At 32.2% G+C, this 18,819-nt stretch overlaps 1 protein-coding gene across 3 annotated transcripts in view; it reads left to right on the forward strand.

Moving 5' to 3' along the window:
• Positions 1-18,819, forward strand: part of LOC133182235 (secretion-regulating guanine nucleotide exchange factor-like) — a 75,712-nt gene that overhangs the window by 53,902 nt on the left and 2,991 nt on the right. For 2 of the 3 annotated variants that reach the window (XM_061316993.1, XM_061316994.1), the window contains exons 7-12: positions 4,482-4,622; positions 13,229-13,390; positions 15,650-15,814; positions 15,996-16,075; positions 16,636-16,783; positions 17,370-18,289. In XM_061316993.1, coding sequence (XP_061172977.1) covers positions 4,482-4,622; positions 13,229-13,390; positions 15,650-15,814; positions 15,996-16,075; positions 16,636-16,783; positions 17,370-18,289 — 1,616 coding nt within the window. Of the gene's footprint in view, positions 1-4,481; positions 4,623-13,228; positions 13,391-15,649; positions 15,815-15,995; positions 16,076-16,635; positions 16,784-17,369; positions 18,302-18,819 lie in introns of all 3 variants that reach the window. The other variant, XM_061316995.1, reaches the window with a different exon arrangement.

The raw sequence follows: 18,819 nt of genomic DNA on the forward strand, positions 1-18,819 counted from the left end.
ACTTGTTCACATTTCCACACATCACATACAGTATATGAATTTAGGAGTATTTAAAATTTAGTGCAGTCAAAGGTCATGCAGGGACTATTTGACACAATCATGCATTTGGGCTATTGGTAGATGGGTATTTCTATTAATTATACTTGTAAAAAATCATATTTGCTGTAGTCATCAGTTACCCCCCCCCCCCAAACCCCCTTTAAAAAAATCACCAAAGCATAAATCACAATAAAGTATAAATACAGGTGTTTTACAACTATGGTGATGATCTGCATAAATTATAAAATGTAAAACAAAAACGTTAAATGATCATGTTGGTTTTGTTCTTGAGCTTTCTTAAGATTTGTTTTAATTTTGACGATTTTGTAGCAAGTTTTTAAAGATTTTGGTAATTGAGTTTTCATCTTTTTCATTTTCTTTTTATCAGTTCTGTTATTATATAAGATACTAGGTAAACAAAATAACACTTTTGGCATTTTTTCTTCACAATAATTGGATAAATTTTGATTGTCTGGACTTGATTTTTTCTTTTCATTTTAGGAAGCGCATTAAAATTTATAAATACCATAAGATCAAACATTTGAAAAAAGGGGGAGGGGTCTTGTGCACCATACATGGGACATTATAGTAATGCATGTTTGGTTTCATTGCTATATTTTCATGATGATGCGATAGATCTTTAGAATTCTCTACTTTTTGATGCTTAGTTGACAAAACTCGATTAGCTATGATTGAGTTTTGAGCTGTCAGAAAGTAATAATGAAGTTTGTGCTTCTTTGGTCTGTGTTTCATGCTTTAGGATGGTGTTTTGTTTAAAAATAATTTATTCTAAAAAAAAAAAAAAAAAAAAAAAAAAAGCTATAACCTTCCTTTTTCGTGAACTTTTAGGAGAAAGACTGTTTACATGGTTAATCTAATCAGTTAGCTTGATCTCCTAAAATTGTAAAAAGGGCCAATGCTTGAGGATGAAGGAAAGTTTGAAAATGCTTTAAATCTTCATAAATACTTCTCTACCATGGGAATCCTGCAGATAGATTATTTACAGGATTATCATTCCAAAACTCTAGGCCTATGGGTGATCAGTGGAATAAGTTTATGACATACTAAAATACTTAGTGTCTTAAAAATTATGTTGAGAAAATATAATTTTATTTTGCATGCAATAACTTAAAAGTGGTGTAATTATTATGTTCATATCTGCACCATGCGTTAGCCACATGAAGTGCTTGGCTTGATATGTTAAGGTCACAGGCTTAAATTCTGATTCTAAAAATAAATATTTTGTCATAAAGGAATCTTTCTTAGAATAGATGCAGCACTATACTCAGGTGACTGTTAAGGTCCACAGGCCTCTTGTATTGGAAATTGCCAGTGTTCTCATACTTGCATTCATGTTTTTCATAAATTACATGCATTAGACTTTATTACAGAACCTTTAATGTAAACATCATCAAATAACACAATTCTGAATAGTGGTAAGGTTATGATGTAAACATATTATCCTCATTAGTGAATATTCCCAGTTTATATAAATTGAATTTGTTGACATTCAATTTGATGCAGATGTTTCTGAACTTTATTTAACAACCCCCCCCCCCCCCCACACACACACACCATACATAAATAAAAATAACACATATGTGCAACTAATTGCAATTTCTTTGAAAAAGTTGTTAACAATTATGTCTTCTTAACCTGCAAAACTTGTGTGCAGGACATTTTGTGCTTTGAACCTGATAAGTCATGATTACTTTTTTAATCTTTGATGGACCAAAAAAGTTCTCGAAAGATTAATGACTTCATTAAGTATGAAAAATGTCACCAATAAATGGCTCGGGGAGTTTTTTTTTTAAAGTGACCCAGCAAATGAGACTTTCAGACAAAATACTACCATTAGCCTCAAGCTGTTGGAAGGTCAAAGGTCACAGGTGGTGGATAATTTCTCCTTAGTTTCTCTGCTGATGAAGCTTTCTAAATGATTAGATTTATGTAGAAGTTAATTGTGCTTTTGTCTTGGGTCACATTTGTTATTTATGTAGATAAGGGATTTTGGAAGAAATTATGACTCAGTTTCATTAGAGCGTGCTTGCACCTTGATGTTAGAATTTTAAATCATGTGCAGCTTTGTGTAATTTTAACCAGCCATCTAATTTGTATTCCATTTAAATGCATCTAGATAAGTTCAATTCACCATTAGATAAAGTAGGATTGATTAAGTCATAATAATTGAAATGTGAAAAGAAGAATAAAAATGTCTGACACAAACACACATCCCTGAAATAGTTGTGGAAAAAACCTTTGCCATTTTCAAGCTATTTAATGCAAGTTATTGTTAAATATATAAAATATTAAAATGATTTCCCAAATTGATAGTGTCACATAAAATTTTAATATTTTTATTGATAGAATTTTAGCTTTTTATTCCCAGTATGGAATATAATGTGTTCCCGGTTGATTTGATCATGCATATATGCATATGTGTGTGTGTGTTTATATATATATATTTATATATGAAAGAATCATTATCTCTGTCTGTGAAGGCATTGCTTGACCATTGTCAATTTTTATGACACATTAAATTAATTCCAAATTAGGGACAGATTTTGTTGATGGTTCTATAACATATTGCATCTTGTAAGAATTAAAGAACAATTTCTCATAAAAATGCCAACCTTGAAAATTTACAGTGGCATAAATGTCTCTGAAGATCATCAAGAGGCCTGAATTCCAGGTTGCACATTTTTCCCTTGTTAGCACACATGTTTATAAAGAAGATAGGAGCAAGGGCGTCATAAATTTTTGAATGATGTGGTGAAGCTAATGCACATAGAAGCATATTGTACCTTGATACATTCTGTTATGACTCAAGGTTTTCATCTTTCATATTTGTATAATCATATCACCTTTCAAGCTTGATGGGGAAAAGAACTTTTCAGTGTATTTTCATGCTGTGCTACATGCATATTTTGTTTTGAGAAGATGGAAAATCTCATCTGATCATAATTTTTGTGTGCATGCAGCATGGTTTATATCATTATAAGATTATTAGCTATATAAAATCCAGTGACAGGAGTGTAATATTTAGGCCAGTTATTTTCATATTAAATACATAGGAGAGAAAGAAGTCCTGTATTGTCAAGATCTACCATATTTCAAAAAAAGACTAATTAGATTAAAGATCTGTTTTCTCCGTCTGAAAGTGTGAGATAATCGAAGGAAATTCCTAGTCTGCATATGAATTTATCACATTTTAGAAGTGAATGATGTCTTCTAATAGTTCTCCGATACCTTCATATCTGCAAATCCTGGACATGGTAGTATTTTGTCGCGTTCAAGTTCATTACGAGTCAAAGTTCTGCCATTACATTGTGTACATTTTGTTCTTTTGAGACAGACTGCTCCACCCTAGGGTTTTGTTTTGTAAATTACATAATCCTTTTATACTTGTACCACACAAAAAAATATGTTGATAATTTTGCACCAAATCCCATTCAAATGTTAAGATCAAAAGGGAAAAAAAATCATCAGGTACACTTTGCTAATTAGAAATGGACTATAAAGCTCAGAAGATTATAAGAAGATAGAAATATTAATGTTGGTTAATTTCAATTTGGCAGATAATGAAATGGCTACATAACATATGATTTATGTACAATGGTGATGTGACTTTTGGCTTAACAACAGTGATATTGGAATTATCTGATTAAAGGATACCTTCAGTCATTTTATTCTTAAGGTGAAGATCTAGTAAATGAAGAGTGCCTACAGATTTCTCAAATTTGAGAAATGAATTCCTTTAATAATCTTTTACAATTATAGCTTAATAATTTAAAGTGTATCGGGACATAATTTTTAGATAAACTCAGTGGAAAAACATATTTTAAACTGCATGCCCTTTTCAATGAAAAATGAAGAAAATCAGGTGTAAAAATGAGAGTTTTCTCCATCTCAGACATAGGAAATGTATCTATATTGCCTACAGACTCTCAGAAAACGATTATTCATATCTTCTTGACCTCTACTTTAAAATAATATTAAACTGAATATAGGTATCGGGGTTCCTTTTTACATGGTTTCAAATTGAATTCCATGAAATGCATCATTTTCTACATAATTCTGTTATAGCTGTAAAGTATGGGAAAAAATTAAGTTTAAATCAATTATGACGTCATAATGGATATAGTACCAAAAACACAGTCTAAACTCATTTACTAGATCTTGACCTTAAATCAGAGAGAGTAAAAGTAGATTGTTGTACAGCAAATGAAATGAGACTATATTTTGGAGGAGTTGAATATCAAGACAGTATCTATAGCTCTATTATTCAAATAAATTTAATTAAACAAGAACAGAATAAAGATGTCTTTTTAACAATTATTTAGTTATCCAATTATTTTGTTTCTTACCGGTACATGTATATATCTACTAATGTTAAAATGTTCTCTTCATATGAATGACTAATCCTTTGCTTCTTTTGGCAGATGAGGGGGAAGTTTATGTGTGGGGGTATGGTAAAGCATGCGGTAAAAACAAAGACATCCTGTCCCCAGAGAAAGTGCCCCTCAAAAACAAGAGAGTGACTCAGGTAGCAGGAGGATCCGCCCACAGTCTGGCATTGACAGGTAAGTAGTAGAGAAAGAAAATGGTTGAAAAATGAACAGATAAAAGGACTTATTTTTAAGGTCGCCACTGTGTGATGTGTCACTTATATGTGCATACAATTAATATGTTAAGTCTTAAAAAATGATCGATTCACAACAACAAAGTATATTCTGAGCAAACTTGTTTTTATGATTTCTATAAATTAAATTGGTTGATTGATATAATATCATTTCACTGCACTAAATTGAGCTTATAATTTATAATAAAAAATGACTCTTATTAGAAAAAGGGAGAGGTCTGACTTGCAGTTTTACGGATACATATGTAAGGCTGATTTCAATTACTTTGAAGGTTAAGAATAATAATAATTTACAAATGGACTAGTACTCCCTTTTTATCCAAGGTTAAGAATTCAGTGTCATTTATGTTGAAATGTTACCGAGACAATCTTTTCTTATTTTTCAGTAGTGAAATTTTTATGATTATGGCTGCAATAAAGTTGACTAGGTCATGTTTATGGTGCATATATAATTTCCCATGTTTCTCATTTATCATTCTTACATATGAAATGCAGTTTTTCAAAACAATCTTTTATTCATAAGCTATCAGACGGGACCTTCAGAGGTGGCTATCATAATGCACCATACTGCTGTCCATGACATACTGTGTTTTAACAGATAGTATTAATTAGCTTCTTATAATGGGGAAAGGTTTGGAAGTCCTAGGAGGTTAATGTAAGCAGCCTGACAGATATTTAGGGTCAGTGAAATGCACATCAAATCAATTGTTTTAACTCTAGCCAGGTGTAATAGTTGTCCCAGAACTTGGAGGAATATTTATCATGTAGTGCCAGTGGGCCACACCCCTTTAATGTGAGTCCATATTGTGCATAGCAGTAGGGAACAGTCTAAATTGACCTCATGTTTGAAAGCATTGATGGTAACTAAGTGCATGATGACTGACACACTTGGCTCTAAAACCATTAGAATTTCATTTGAAATGTTACGGGAAGAGAAATTCTTGAAAAAAAAACTCAGATATGTCTCTCAAAACATTGTCATTCCTTTCCACCTTGACTGAAATATGATATGTAAAATTTGTCAAAAGTTACTTGTGAAATATGAATTTACAAATTGATAACTCATTTAACTACTGAGGACATTAATAAAGATTTAAAATGTAGAAACTAGCAGGTGTAGGAAAGTATACAAGAAAATGTGTTTAAAGGAATGGTAGAGGCTAATGGTTTTCTGTCACAACACACACAGAAGACCTTTTTGCTGAAATGAAAACCCTTTTTTGTTTTCTTAATGAGTATATATATGTAATAGAGCTGTTTCAGTTACATTAATTTGTATACATTACATGTATCTGCAGTGGTTTGAAGTGTTTCTACATTTTCTAGACCAAAATAACTTGGCAGCTCAGTTGTCAGTATCAAATCTCATTAAAATTAATGGCCTGCAATTTTATAGTTTCTAGTGTCAGTCTGGGCCTTTGTAATTGGCCTGAACATGGGTACCGTACGCATATCCCATTTCTATCCAAATTATGTCATTTCATACTTATCTGAAACTGCCACTTAAACTGCAGCATTGAAAAATTCAAAACCACCATATTGCAGTGCAAAAATTATTAAAAGAGCAGAAATTGCTTTTAATTACTGTGGACAACTAGCAGTGGATCAAAGAGGTTGTTGAGGAAAGTGCATTTTTGCATATCACCTTTCTCTTCTTAAGTCGTAGATTACTAAGGGGAGATTAATGCGCACGTGGGGAAGACAGGACTATGGGATTATTAACACTGGCCCTGCCAGTCGATTCAGTCCTGAATTCTACTCCTCAGGTTACAGAGGCATTGTCTATGATTGCATAACGTGTCAGTCCTTGACGGTTTACAGTTCAGTGTGGTTAATCCTATAATGATCTCTCTTACTGATGCACAATAATGATTGCCGCACTGCATTTTTGGCTGACAAAGTTTTTTTTCTGTTTGGGTCAAGTAAAAAATATGCCAGTGACACTTTAGAAGGCCATTTATGAGGGGTATCCTTATTGCCCCATTTTGTTACCCAGACACACAAATCAAGAGACGCCAGGAAGTTTTTGGTATATTTAAACTTAATTATAACTTTAAGGATGCCCAACTTTAACCTGTCAACCACTTAAATTGAGTGAAGTGATGTAGCAATACATGGTTTTTGTTCCTTAACTAGGTTAGATTATTTTGTGTGGAACTGCAACATGCTGGTATTGTCCATATATAGTCCATTAATTGATAAATGCGAATTCGTGATTTCCTCCTCAAGAAATCTCTGTCCATAAAGTGCTACTCTTGGTAAAAAACTTCCTTGCTAATTTTTAGTTCAAGTGTTCAAAAATGTTAATAATTTTGTTTGTATATTCTTCAACAAACATTCTTTGACAAACAAAAAGTGCACTTCTTATATAACAAAGATGACATTCAGTGGAACATTTAATATTTTGATTCCTACAAATTTTTGATTAAGAATTAAAAAAAAAAAATTGAACCTTTCTTAGTTAGGAAGTATCATGTCCACCCTTTGACATAAACAATATGGTCTGCATTTTTCATTTTGTGCATAGTAAAAAAAAATTAAATATTCCTGTACATGTACCTGTATAAGTATATATTCCATTGAGATTAAGTATCTTTTCATAAGCAAGAGGGGCAGACTATTTAAGAAAAATAAGTTATGGAAATTATATATATAAAGATTGAACAGTGTAAGAAAACTGAAAATGTGTGAATGGAATCTCTTAAAAAGTTAGATTGTTACAAAGGAGTTCCATCTTTCTAAAGGTTAGAGTCGGTAACCTTGGGAGCAACTGATCAAGTAAAAGGTTGAATACCAAACACTTTGGGTTCACTTAATTCAATTGTTGATGCATTCTATCCTATATCTGTTTGTTAAGCATCACAAGAAGTGTCAGTTTGTATACCGACTTTCAGTCACCCCTACAGACCCTTGGCAAACCTGTTAATGGCCCGTGTGAAGATCAAGTACAGTTTCTGTCAAAATTTGAGGCCCTTTGGGAAATTATGCATTCTGGAAGTTAACCCAAGATTGACAATGTATGGATTCAACTTGACTGTTGGAATCGTTTGTATACAAATATATGGTAATCTGATTTCTGGGTAATATCTTGGGTTATTATTGAATTAGTGCTGTTTTATGAGGTGCAAAGAGTATAGCTAGAACCATTATAAATATAAGATGGAAAATAGTTCTTGAGGAATATGTCTTCACATTTTCAGAATGCAATTACTGTAGTTTTAAATACTGGAGATAGAATGGTTTATGTATTTAAAAAGAAAAAAAAATCTAAAAAATAAAAGAACAAAAGAAAAGAAAATGTATTTGTCTTCAATATGAGACAAATTCCCATCTTTTTGAGATTTTTTTCCTCTATATTCAAAAATGTGAGTATGTGAAATGTAAAAGGAATAGTAAGCAATGTAATTTGAAAAAATTAGAGAGTGTATAGAAATATGTCACCTTAATTGGCATATCTTCATTTTGCACTTCCAGTAGATTTTCTTATGTATAAAACCCTTTTTACAAAGAGTTCTTTGGCAGTGTCAGAAAATTCTCCTTTGTAGAACCTCCAAGTGTTTGACCTGATCTGTTGAGCTTCGCACTTTTTTGACATCTATATCACCTTTGTTAATGAAGGGGAATTAAAGGTTAATTTAACATGTCTGAGGTTTTTTGTATGGAAGCCATCCATGCCTAAAAGATCTTCCTGTTTCACAACTGAGCAGCTTGGCATTGGTAAATTCAAATTCTACTAAGTAGATTTAGCAAAGTTTATGTATTATACCGGTAGTACATTTTAGTTACAAAGGGTGTTTGAGGATTATCATATGAATTTATTTAAAAAAAGACGTAACTGCAATGCACTTGTTTTTAAAAAGGATCCCAAGAATGCGTAAAGTGAAATTTAAAATGTCTTCAAAAATTTTTTTCTCAGTAAACAAAAACCTTTAAAAAAACTGCAACTCTTAATATTATTAGTACCTCTGACGTGATGGGAAAAGTAGGAGAATTTCATAGAAATATTTTTTTTTCTGTTACAGAACTGCTTTAAGTTCATGACTTTTCTGTAAAGAATGGCTTTGTCTATGGTATACAGCCCTCCAATGTCTCAGAAGGGCCCTTGACAGCAGAATCTAACTGTAAAAGATTCAAATTTTCTAGCTTTATTACACAAGCTTTATCTAGCCCACGGGCAAGTCTGTGCAGTGTTCATGTTTCCATCCTAGCAGTCTCCAGGATAATAAAATCTACCGCTTTCTTGGAAGAAATCGCCTCCTAGTCTCTGTGGAAAATCTTCTAAGGGACCATTACAGTGTTTTAAACAGCTCAAACTGTCATTCTAATGGACACTTAAAGTTTTCTTACATTTGAGCAGCTAGATTCCTACTGCTCATATTAGGCAATGACAACCAAACAGCTGCCAATTTGAAGGGGAAAATTAACACAGATGGAGAGAGATGGAAAAAGTCAAGAAGCTCATTTTCTATTCTTGTAATACAATTTGAGTACATAAAAATGTCATTAGACTTTGGTTGATACAGCACAGATTGTAGATTTTGAAGGAATGAATAACCAAAAACATGCTAATGAATTTTAGACTCAAATAAAAAAAGAAGTGATTTTTCTCATTCTTAGGAATTTTTCCTTTAGTACTTTATATGTGTGTGGTTCACCTTATAAATGTTCTATTTGTAATAATTCATTAACAAATTGTGTAAATAATACTTTTAAATGCAACATATTATTTAGCTTCAATACACAGAAAGTCTGTATTCCATTTATCAGTATTGATAATGTTCACTGGACTTTTAAAAAATCCAACATGTTTTCACTTCTTCTCTTTACCATTCTTTAAACAATATGATACTGCATGAGTATCTCTAAAAAGAGTGTAGTAGACACTGTTAATTAAGGTGCCTCTTCTGTCTATGAAATCAGGGCAATAAAGCTTCTATTCCATGTCTTTTTTATTGAAAGATAATGATTTTTTTTAAATGATGACTTACACATTGTCAGTATACTAGTGCTTTTTAAAACAAGACAGTAGAATGTTAATTTGTAAAATATATTGCTAGTGAGCACTTTAACCCATACATGTAAATTGGTCAATTTCACCTGAAATTATTTATTAGATATTGTTTTTAGTTTGTTACATACTGTAGTTTTAATTTGCAGCCTCCCTCCCCTTCCAAAGGAAAAAGAAAGAAAAAAATCAGGCAAAAGGTTGTTGTTTCATACTTGTTACCATTTTATAAAGCCATTTTGGGAAAAGAAAAATAACATTCTATACATTATGTTTGGATTGTGGTGTGTTGGCTTTAGAAGTTAACTTGCCCAAAGAATTTCTCCATATATCACTGATCTTTTCTCCTTTCATTATTGAACTGCACATAAAGGGAGTTTCAGCCCCTCCCCCGACAACTCCCACCATTCTTTGTGTGACCTGGCCAAATTACGTGTGGATGGTGGGAAAATTATCCCCTGAAAAGGGATAGTACAATAGTGTGAGGATTGAGAAAGCTCTCCTTTTGTTGAAAAACGTAGGAGCAGTTCTAGTGAATTGTACATCATGACAGGTAGAAGTGGTCAGAATGTTCAGACCTTGCAGAAATGGCAGTTTACTCTAAAGTGTTATCCATCATTTCATAGCCACTGTATAGAAAACTAAAATTGCAATAAAGAAATGCATTTCTTTGCCATGTTTACTGTCTTCTACATTTGCATTAAATGTATAACATTGAATGCATAATCATATACATGCCTGGTAATAATGAAAATTTCTTAATGAACTGTATTATCAGAATGGTAATGTAATAAGGATTTGACAGCAAACTCTAACACCTAACAAATTTCATTTGCAAATTTGCTCATTATTGAAATTGTTGTCATGGGACTTGTCTAATCCACATATAAGAGAAAGTAGTTAGATTCTTATAACTTTCATAAAGACCATGACTCCAGTGCATAAAGCACAAAGCAGGATGGTTTTTTCAGATAAGGTCCATCCATTAGCTAATAGGAGAAGAGGACTTGATTACATAATGCCATGCCATTTATTCTCATATAAAAATGAATCCCAATTACTTTGAAATAATGAGCCAAAAAATAAGATATTTATGGGGATAGTGTCAATTTCTCTGGCATATAACAGCCATGCTTTATCAGAGGTATAGATCAAAGATTACATCATGAAAACAATTGAAACATTTAGACACTATAATCCCAAAGGAACCATTGGGCATTTTGGGACTATTGGTTAGGTGGTGAAAATAAATGCAGCTTCAGGACTGCACACATATGGTAAGAGTTTATGAAAATTTATTTCCCATAGGCCCTATGGTGACAGAGAAAATTGAATATTATTTTTAATATGTTATCTCATTTTCCCACTATTCATTGATAAAGTAATCATTCAGCAATAAGATAATAAAAACAACACTTATTCTGAGAGAATCTATAAAAATTAAGTAGCCAGAAAGTATATGCTGCATCACATTCATGAAAAAGCAATTTTGAAATGTTGAAACTGTGTGTACATTTGATTTTGAATGATTCAAGAGATATGACATCTGATTTTTATGAAGCAGTGTAAAAACATTGAATTAGGATGGTATTGCAGTAATTAAGTTCTGAATTAAAGGTGTTCAATTTCAATACAGGTTTGTTGGTCTTTGTGAAGTGAGGATCAGTGGAATTGAGTTAGTATTTTAATGGCCACCAGGTGTTATTGTGATAAATAAAATTTATTGTAATAGCTTTATAAATATAGCAATAAACCATGAAATCTCACATGAAGAATTTTTTTTTATATGTACTAATGCTGAAGAATGTCATCTAAATTAACAATATCCTATACAGAGTGCAATGACTCTCATTAGTTTTCTGTAGATGTGCAAGATCATGAATAATATTTTTGATAGTTGTTTTCCTTTTCTTTATTTTAAACCACAGATGTAATTAATAATATTTGATATAGACAACTGATAAGCTTCTGCTTGGTGACATGTTATTAATTTTCAAGACCCAACCTTACTCCGCAGGGCTATCATATGACTCTGTACCAAAAGAAAGATTCCTGTGCCTTTTAAAAATAATTATTCATGCATTCAATTAATCTATTATGGTGTCTCTTTGTTTGATGCTAATGTAGACATAATGCAAATGTTGATAGCATCAAACATGGGCACTGCCACTCAAAATGCATTCAGAATAGAAGAACAACTCAAGAAACTAACAAAACGCACATTAATTTGTTTATGAATACCTTATAATTTTGTTAAAATATTCATTACTATTTTCTATAAACATTAGTTTGATTTGATTCCATTCTGCTCTTCAAATTTGTTATCTTGGAGGAACTCTCCTTCAAAAAATTAAATAATTTCTGTGGGGTAATATGATGGATTGCATTTTGTGGCTGATGCGCTGCACTGTAATTACATGTGTTGGCTAACCATTGTTGGTGATAATCTGTGAATTAATCCATCTGCCTGTAATTTTACCTCTCTTTATATTAATGAGAAGTTTAAATTTCTGATCCCATCTTTTGAATTCTGTGTACTTTTGGATGGATCATACAATAGTCTTTTAATCCAGACGATATTTAAACAATTAGGATATAAACTGTGTTTGGAGGTCAACATTGGATGCATTGATTTCCGTAATTTCTTGAAGGCATAAAACTTCATCTTGGATATGTACGGTACCTAGTAAATAAACAAAGGGACTGACTTTTTCCAATAGTGAGTAAGACCAAATATATATCTTTGAGGAATCCCATTATTTTAGAGAATCTATTCTTTCATGATATTAGCTATATACAGGTATATCTCATTTTTTATGTGTAGCTGCAGGTTGCAATTTGTAATTTGGATGAATAGCAGTACATAGTTGATTTCTTTGGACAATAATTTAATCAAAACTTTTAATCTTATGCTTTTGAATAAAATATATGTGTCAAAGTTGTTTTTTTTTTGGTGTTAGTTTGCATATATATTCTGTTTAAGTAATGTGTAATTCACTTCCCTGTCATTTTACCCTCAGAAGTGTCAAGGGTGAGTAGAAATTGCTCTGTCTGTCTGTCTGACTTTGTGTCAGGGACTATAAATTTTTTAATGAGAAGTCATTGGAAGCTCATGCATTACATAGTTTGCTGTCAAACTGGAGATTTGACCCTGATAAAAAGTTATTTGACCAGGTCATGGTCAAAATAATTGGCAGAAAATATACTCAGTGTTGTACTGCAAAGGATTTTAGGTTGATATTTGGCACAAATACATCTATGTTTTACAATTTAAGAGTCATAAAAATCTATACAAGTTCCTTTTCAACACCTTTTTAGAATACTTTAAAAAATGCAGGAAATGTAGGGTTTTGTTTCAGACCAGATCAAAGCTTGAGTGAGACTGAAGGTTTTATAATGGGAGTTTAATATACAAGTAATATACAAATAAGTACCTCTTTAACATGCCCCTTTTAGAGGTAAAATATATTGATCATGTTAGAGCATATTTTGTTGGTTTTACATCAGAGTTAGTTTAATACTTTTGATTTCTACAATTTCAGAAACAGGCAGTGTGTATGTTTGGGGAAGTGGTTCTGACGGACAGTTAGGGTTGGGTAAAGCTGTTACATTTCAAAGTTCCCCTAAGAAAGTCCACCACTCAGAACTAAAGAACAATGTAGTGCAGATTGAAACAGGGGAGTACTACAGTGCAGTAATTACAGGTAACAAAGTTTGTGCAGATATTCCAATACCAAAATTATCAAACAATTTATTATTGTGATATGAATATATCAAGTAGCTAAATAGGTATCAGAAGCAGTATAGCTTTTTGGATAGAATGCTGTACAGATGTCTCTGAAAGACATTATAGCTGTCAGCCAGACAGACAAATTATGTTCTTGAATTAACAATTTTATTCATTTTCAGCACTTGGACAGAATGTACCACTTAATATAGTGCAGCTACTCATTTCAATTTCAGACGATGTAGATACTGTATTGATTTCATTAATTTCCATCATTTTTAATACCCAATATCTTGACATCACTGAGTCATACTTGTGCTTCCCATTGACATCCTACAACATTGTCAGGAGCATAATAATTATTATGGATAGTAATATCTAAAGACCCATTTTAGTAAAACTACAGACCTTTACTATGTGCAACACTCTTAGGTCTTGGCCTTGGTATTTGTAAGGGAGATGAATTTTCACCTTTTATTTGTCAAGTAAAGTGATGCTGACATAGGAAAACAAATAAATATTTGTAAAGTAATTGAAGGTTATAGGATTTATTGATGAAATATGAGAGTTTTTCCACCCCCTCTAGAAGATGTGTACTTTGATTTTATCAGCAGTATTATGAAAGCATTGGGAAAAAACATGGGCTTAAACTTTTTGTCAGCTTTTCAAGCACCTTTCTCCAGGAGCAAAGCATCTAATGCACTTTATTGAATTTTTTAATGAGAATATTGAAAATAGTTGGCTTTGATTTGATCTGGTAATTGGAAAGGATATAAAATTGACATTAAAGTAAAAGTATTAATTTTTTATCGGCCATTTACAATTATAAACCCAGCCTGAGCAAAGACATTGCTGTAATTATAATCAACAATGTATCTATTGCTTTAGACAATTGAGAATGTGAAAGTTGAACAGAAAGCAACCCTTTATAATTGAATAGTTGTGTTAATTTCTGTCATTTATGATCGCTGTACAAAGTGAACATCAATTCTGTGATAGATTTGTAAACAAATATTGATAACAGATATTTCATGCATATTTGGTTTTATTTATTCTTTCTTTCTATCTTGTATTTTTATCATCCATTTCCTGCGTAATAAGGTGGTGAATTTCAGCTCGTTAATCACAAACCATCACTGACGCTGCCTTGATTAGTCAGTATCTTTTATACATCCCTCCATTAAGTAAATGCATAGAAAACCAGAAATCGCTAATCAATGGCATACCACAATGCTAATTGAGAGCAATTCATTTACTATCAATTAGTGGGTAGATTTTATCAAAGTGAAAAAAACATTGGCAAGACTAGAGATGGGGAACATCAGATTTCCAACCACCGTATTGTGCACTCTGGGATGGAGCTATTAATCATGATGAAACTATTGGATAAAACTAATAATCCTTAGTATTTGAAGCAGTCACCATAGCAAAAGATTTGTTTCTGTGGTCAGATAAAAGACTGCAGCACAAGACGATGCTGTAACTTCTTTCCTAATTCTTTATATTGAGAGATTTCTGAATTCCATCTCCATCTTGTTTTTCATATTGGCATGAATCTCTGAAAAACATTGAGATTCAAATGGTATTATAGTATATGAAAGATTCATAAATTCATTTTCTGAAATTTCTTTGGACAGTTTTCTTTTCATGTGTAATTGATTATCACCACAATTAAAACTTGAAAATTTGAGATAAATTCATTCTGTGAATAAGTGAAATCTTATTTAGATTTTTTACTACATGCAACTGATTATGATTATATCACTAAATGGGCCTTGAGTAAGGGACTATTAAACTTTCATCCATAGAATTGAAAAAAACTTTTGTAGGGTTTAAATACCTTTTTATTAAATTTTTATTAAGCTAATAATTTTGTGATATGATGGTTCTTAGCAGAACCTTGCTCAAAAGGCTGAGATATGGACAAAAAATGCAAATCTAATAGTATATATAAAAAGGTATGAGAACTTAATAAAAAACATTGTCATTTTTTGAAGCAAGACATTTTACAAGGTATATTGCCTTTGACTTTGACTTATTTTGATGGAACAAATGTGTATTTGCCATTATACAGCAGTTAACGGGTGTTTGAAGGCCATGGAAAGGAAAGTAATTGAAATTTTATTGGCAAACATTCCATATGAATAACTGTTTTCATTCTGGATATTAGAAAAAGGTGAATGTTGATGTATAATATAATTAAGAGGAAAAAAAGAGACATTGGTTTTCTTTGCAGAAAATGGTGATCTTTTTTTCTGGGGAAAGAATAGCCATGTTATTAGACCTGACAAACCATCCAATTCTAAGTTCTGGTTGCCATTTCACATCAACAAAGGTCTAGAACCTGTCCAAGCTGTGCATTGTGGCTCCTGGCATGCTGTTGCTATAGGCGGTTATCCAGGTATGCACATTTTTATATTTTCTCGAGATATTAGGTAATGCTTTGAATCTGATATTTGTAGCCTTTATAGTAATATATAAACCATTAACAAAAAATATAGATTAACTCTTTCCTGTACAGTAAAAGTTGATTTTTCACAAGTACTTTTTTGAGCTGATGGAATAATGTTGTGTTTCATTAGCATCAGTACTACAACCTCAGATTCATTCAGAAGTGTCAAATCAAGAGTTTCCAATGGCTTCTCCAGTAAATGGTGTACATGTAAGTAGATGTTTTCTCTGCTTACTAATAATTGTATTATAGATGGACAAGACAGCACACACAGACAAGAAAGTTACAATATGCCATAAATGCATCCCAACCACTAAGATACTGAAAGCGGATGACCCCAATTCTTTAAATTTGCCTTTATTCTTGCATCAGTTATGCCTCTTGGTAGCAACCTAAGTTTGTTGTATACTGACCAATTCAAATTAGCAATTTAATTCTCTCATCATGAAAATCAGTCCATGTTGTTTTTCAGTTTGAAGATTTTGATCCTTTAAATCATAGATTCACTTTCACAAATGAAGTAGTAGGGGATTATTTAAAAAGTATGCAAATTATTGTTGAAGTATTTAATGTATATTAATGTACAGAAAGGGATTGCATAATGTACATTGTGTGTTAAAGACCCTGGTCAGTAAGCTTTTTCATTGTATTTGAATGTGAAGTGTACTCCAGAATCTATACAAAATGTCACTACCAGTTACAACCAGACCTCTATTTTGGTCAACGTGAATATTTTCATGCAGTTAATGTGAATGAAAAATTATGTATAGGAGAGTGATGACACATCATCGGAAAGTGAAGGAGATTTTACAGAGTTACCCCAGATAAAATCCAACAAAGATTACACTACAAACAAGGAATCTACCAAAATCAGTATTGCTGACTTCTATGCTGGTCAAGACATCTATTCCGATGAAGGTTTGTTAATCCAGACTAAGATTCTGCTTAATAATTCTTTTAACCTGTGGACCTGTTTTCAAAAAAAAAAAAAAAAAAAAAAACAAGCCTGAAAAAAAAAGAAAGAAGGAGAAAAATAAAGCTTCATTAGTGTTAAACTTTCTTTTCAAAAAATGATTATTGCTTGAATACAGTTGAACTTCAGTATCTTGAACACCAGTATCTCGATACCATAGATATGTTGAACCCAACTGCAGGTCCCAATCACTTTTTTCTCTATGTATTTTACCCTCAATATCTTGAATTCTTGGATATCTCGAAGTTTTTCCTTAGGCCCACTAAGTTCAAAATAATGAAATTTGACTGTGTATAGTAAAATTTTTAAGTGTTTATGTAAAATGCAAAACTGTATTAGGAAAAAAAAAAGATATATTGAAAATACTCTCAGTCTCTTTTTCATACTTTTTAAAAGGAATGGAAATAGGTGCATAAATTAAATGTATTTCACCAAAATTATATTTTTTAGGGTACTGAACAGTTTTTAGGGTACTGTTGACAGTTTTTCAACATTGCACATTTTAGGATTGATTTACTAATATCCTTACAGGTGAGCCACAAAGTCCAGCTAGTTTTTCTGAGATTAAAAATGACCATTTGAAAGCAGATACAATGCAGATAGACAAAGCAGAAAGTGCCAAATCTCATATTGTTGTTCAAGTCCCGAGACCATCTAATACAGCAGTGGACGTGGCTACTTCACCTATTCCTTTTAGTGACTCAGAATCGGAGAGTGAAAGTGGTTCTAAGACACCACAAAATCTTGCCAAACCAGTGAGTGCCAAATTAAACAAAGTGCCTCAGGTTAACTTGGAACCAATACATGTGGCTCCAAATGATTCAAAAGTAGTAAACAATATACATGCCGGTGGCTTTAAGTCTGAAAGATATACAAAAGTAAGTGTTCAGCCAAAGTATTTTACAGCCCCTCTTGAGAGAGAAAGAGAGAGGTCAACTTTGAGTAAGCCCCCAACAACTGTGATACAGTTAAGTAAGTCAACTGCAGACAACTTCGTATTACCAAGAGAAAACACCAACTTTACCAGTAGACAAATTGATCTAACTGATGTGGAGTATGCAAGAGCAGTTAACTCATCTAAATCTAGTGAAAAACTATACTGGATAAATAAATTAAATGAAAGTCGTGAACGTGAGCATTTAGCACGTTTTCAAAATGGAAATACTCAATTGCGTACCATTACCCAAGATAGTAATGCTAGTCGAAACACATTCAGGTCTGGTCGAATGAGTGATACTGCTGTTGTGAATTTATATTGCTATGACAATGTATTAGATGGTACTCCAGCCAAATGGAATCGTAGCATAGAAAGTTCTCTGGGGGACTATGGACGCCAGTTTGGTAACGGTGATATTCTGGAGGAGGCTAGAAGAGCTGCTCGACTACCTCCAAAAAATAATACTCCCAGTAACAGCATTCCAAGCAAGAAGTCTGCTGATGCCAATTTTGTTGTAAGTTCCTAAGTTATGATAGAAAATGATGAATTGTTCATGAAATAAGTAATTCAGTAGTTATAAGTTGGAACCATATGTGTTTAATACTTAACCTTGTATTCTCTGCTCACTGAAAGTACCCACAAAAGGTAAAGTATTTTTTTTAAATATTTTTTTTTTAATTACTGAAAGAAAAATGGGATTTAAAATTGAAAGGGTAATTAGATTTACATCTTTTTTTACATGCCACAATTGAAACAGCAGCCAAAGCTATTGAATTATCACCCAAAATTATTGTTGATCAGGTGAAGGTTAATTTATTTGGAGGTCAAAGGTTAGGCCGTCTTTAAAAATATGTTTGCTTGCCATCTTCTGACTCGGGATAAAAAGATATGGGTAGGTAGGGGGGATTTTTTTTTAATTAAAAAGAACTTCCAAATATGAAGTTAAAATGGTTACAAATTGGATTAGAAAATTTCGAAATGAATAGAAAAATAATTATTTCTTGGAGGTTAAAAATGTTTTGAGTCGGGCCGTTTTGGTCGGCC

This window comes from Saccostrea echinata, unplaced genomic scaffold, assembly GCF_033153115.1.
Source record: "Saccostrea echinata isolate AGI-Se365-2 ecotype Australia unplaced genomic scaffold, CSIRO_AGI_Sech_v1 ptg000009l, whole genome shotgun sequence".
Lineage (NCBI taxonomy): Eukaryota > Metazoa > Mollusca > Bivalvia > Ostreida > Ostreidae > Saccostrea > Saccostrea echinata.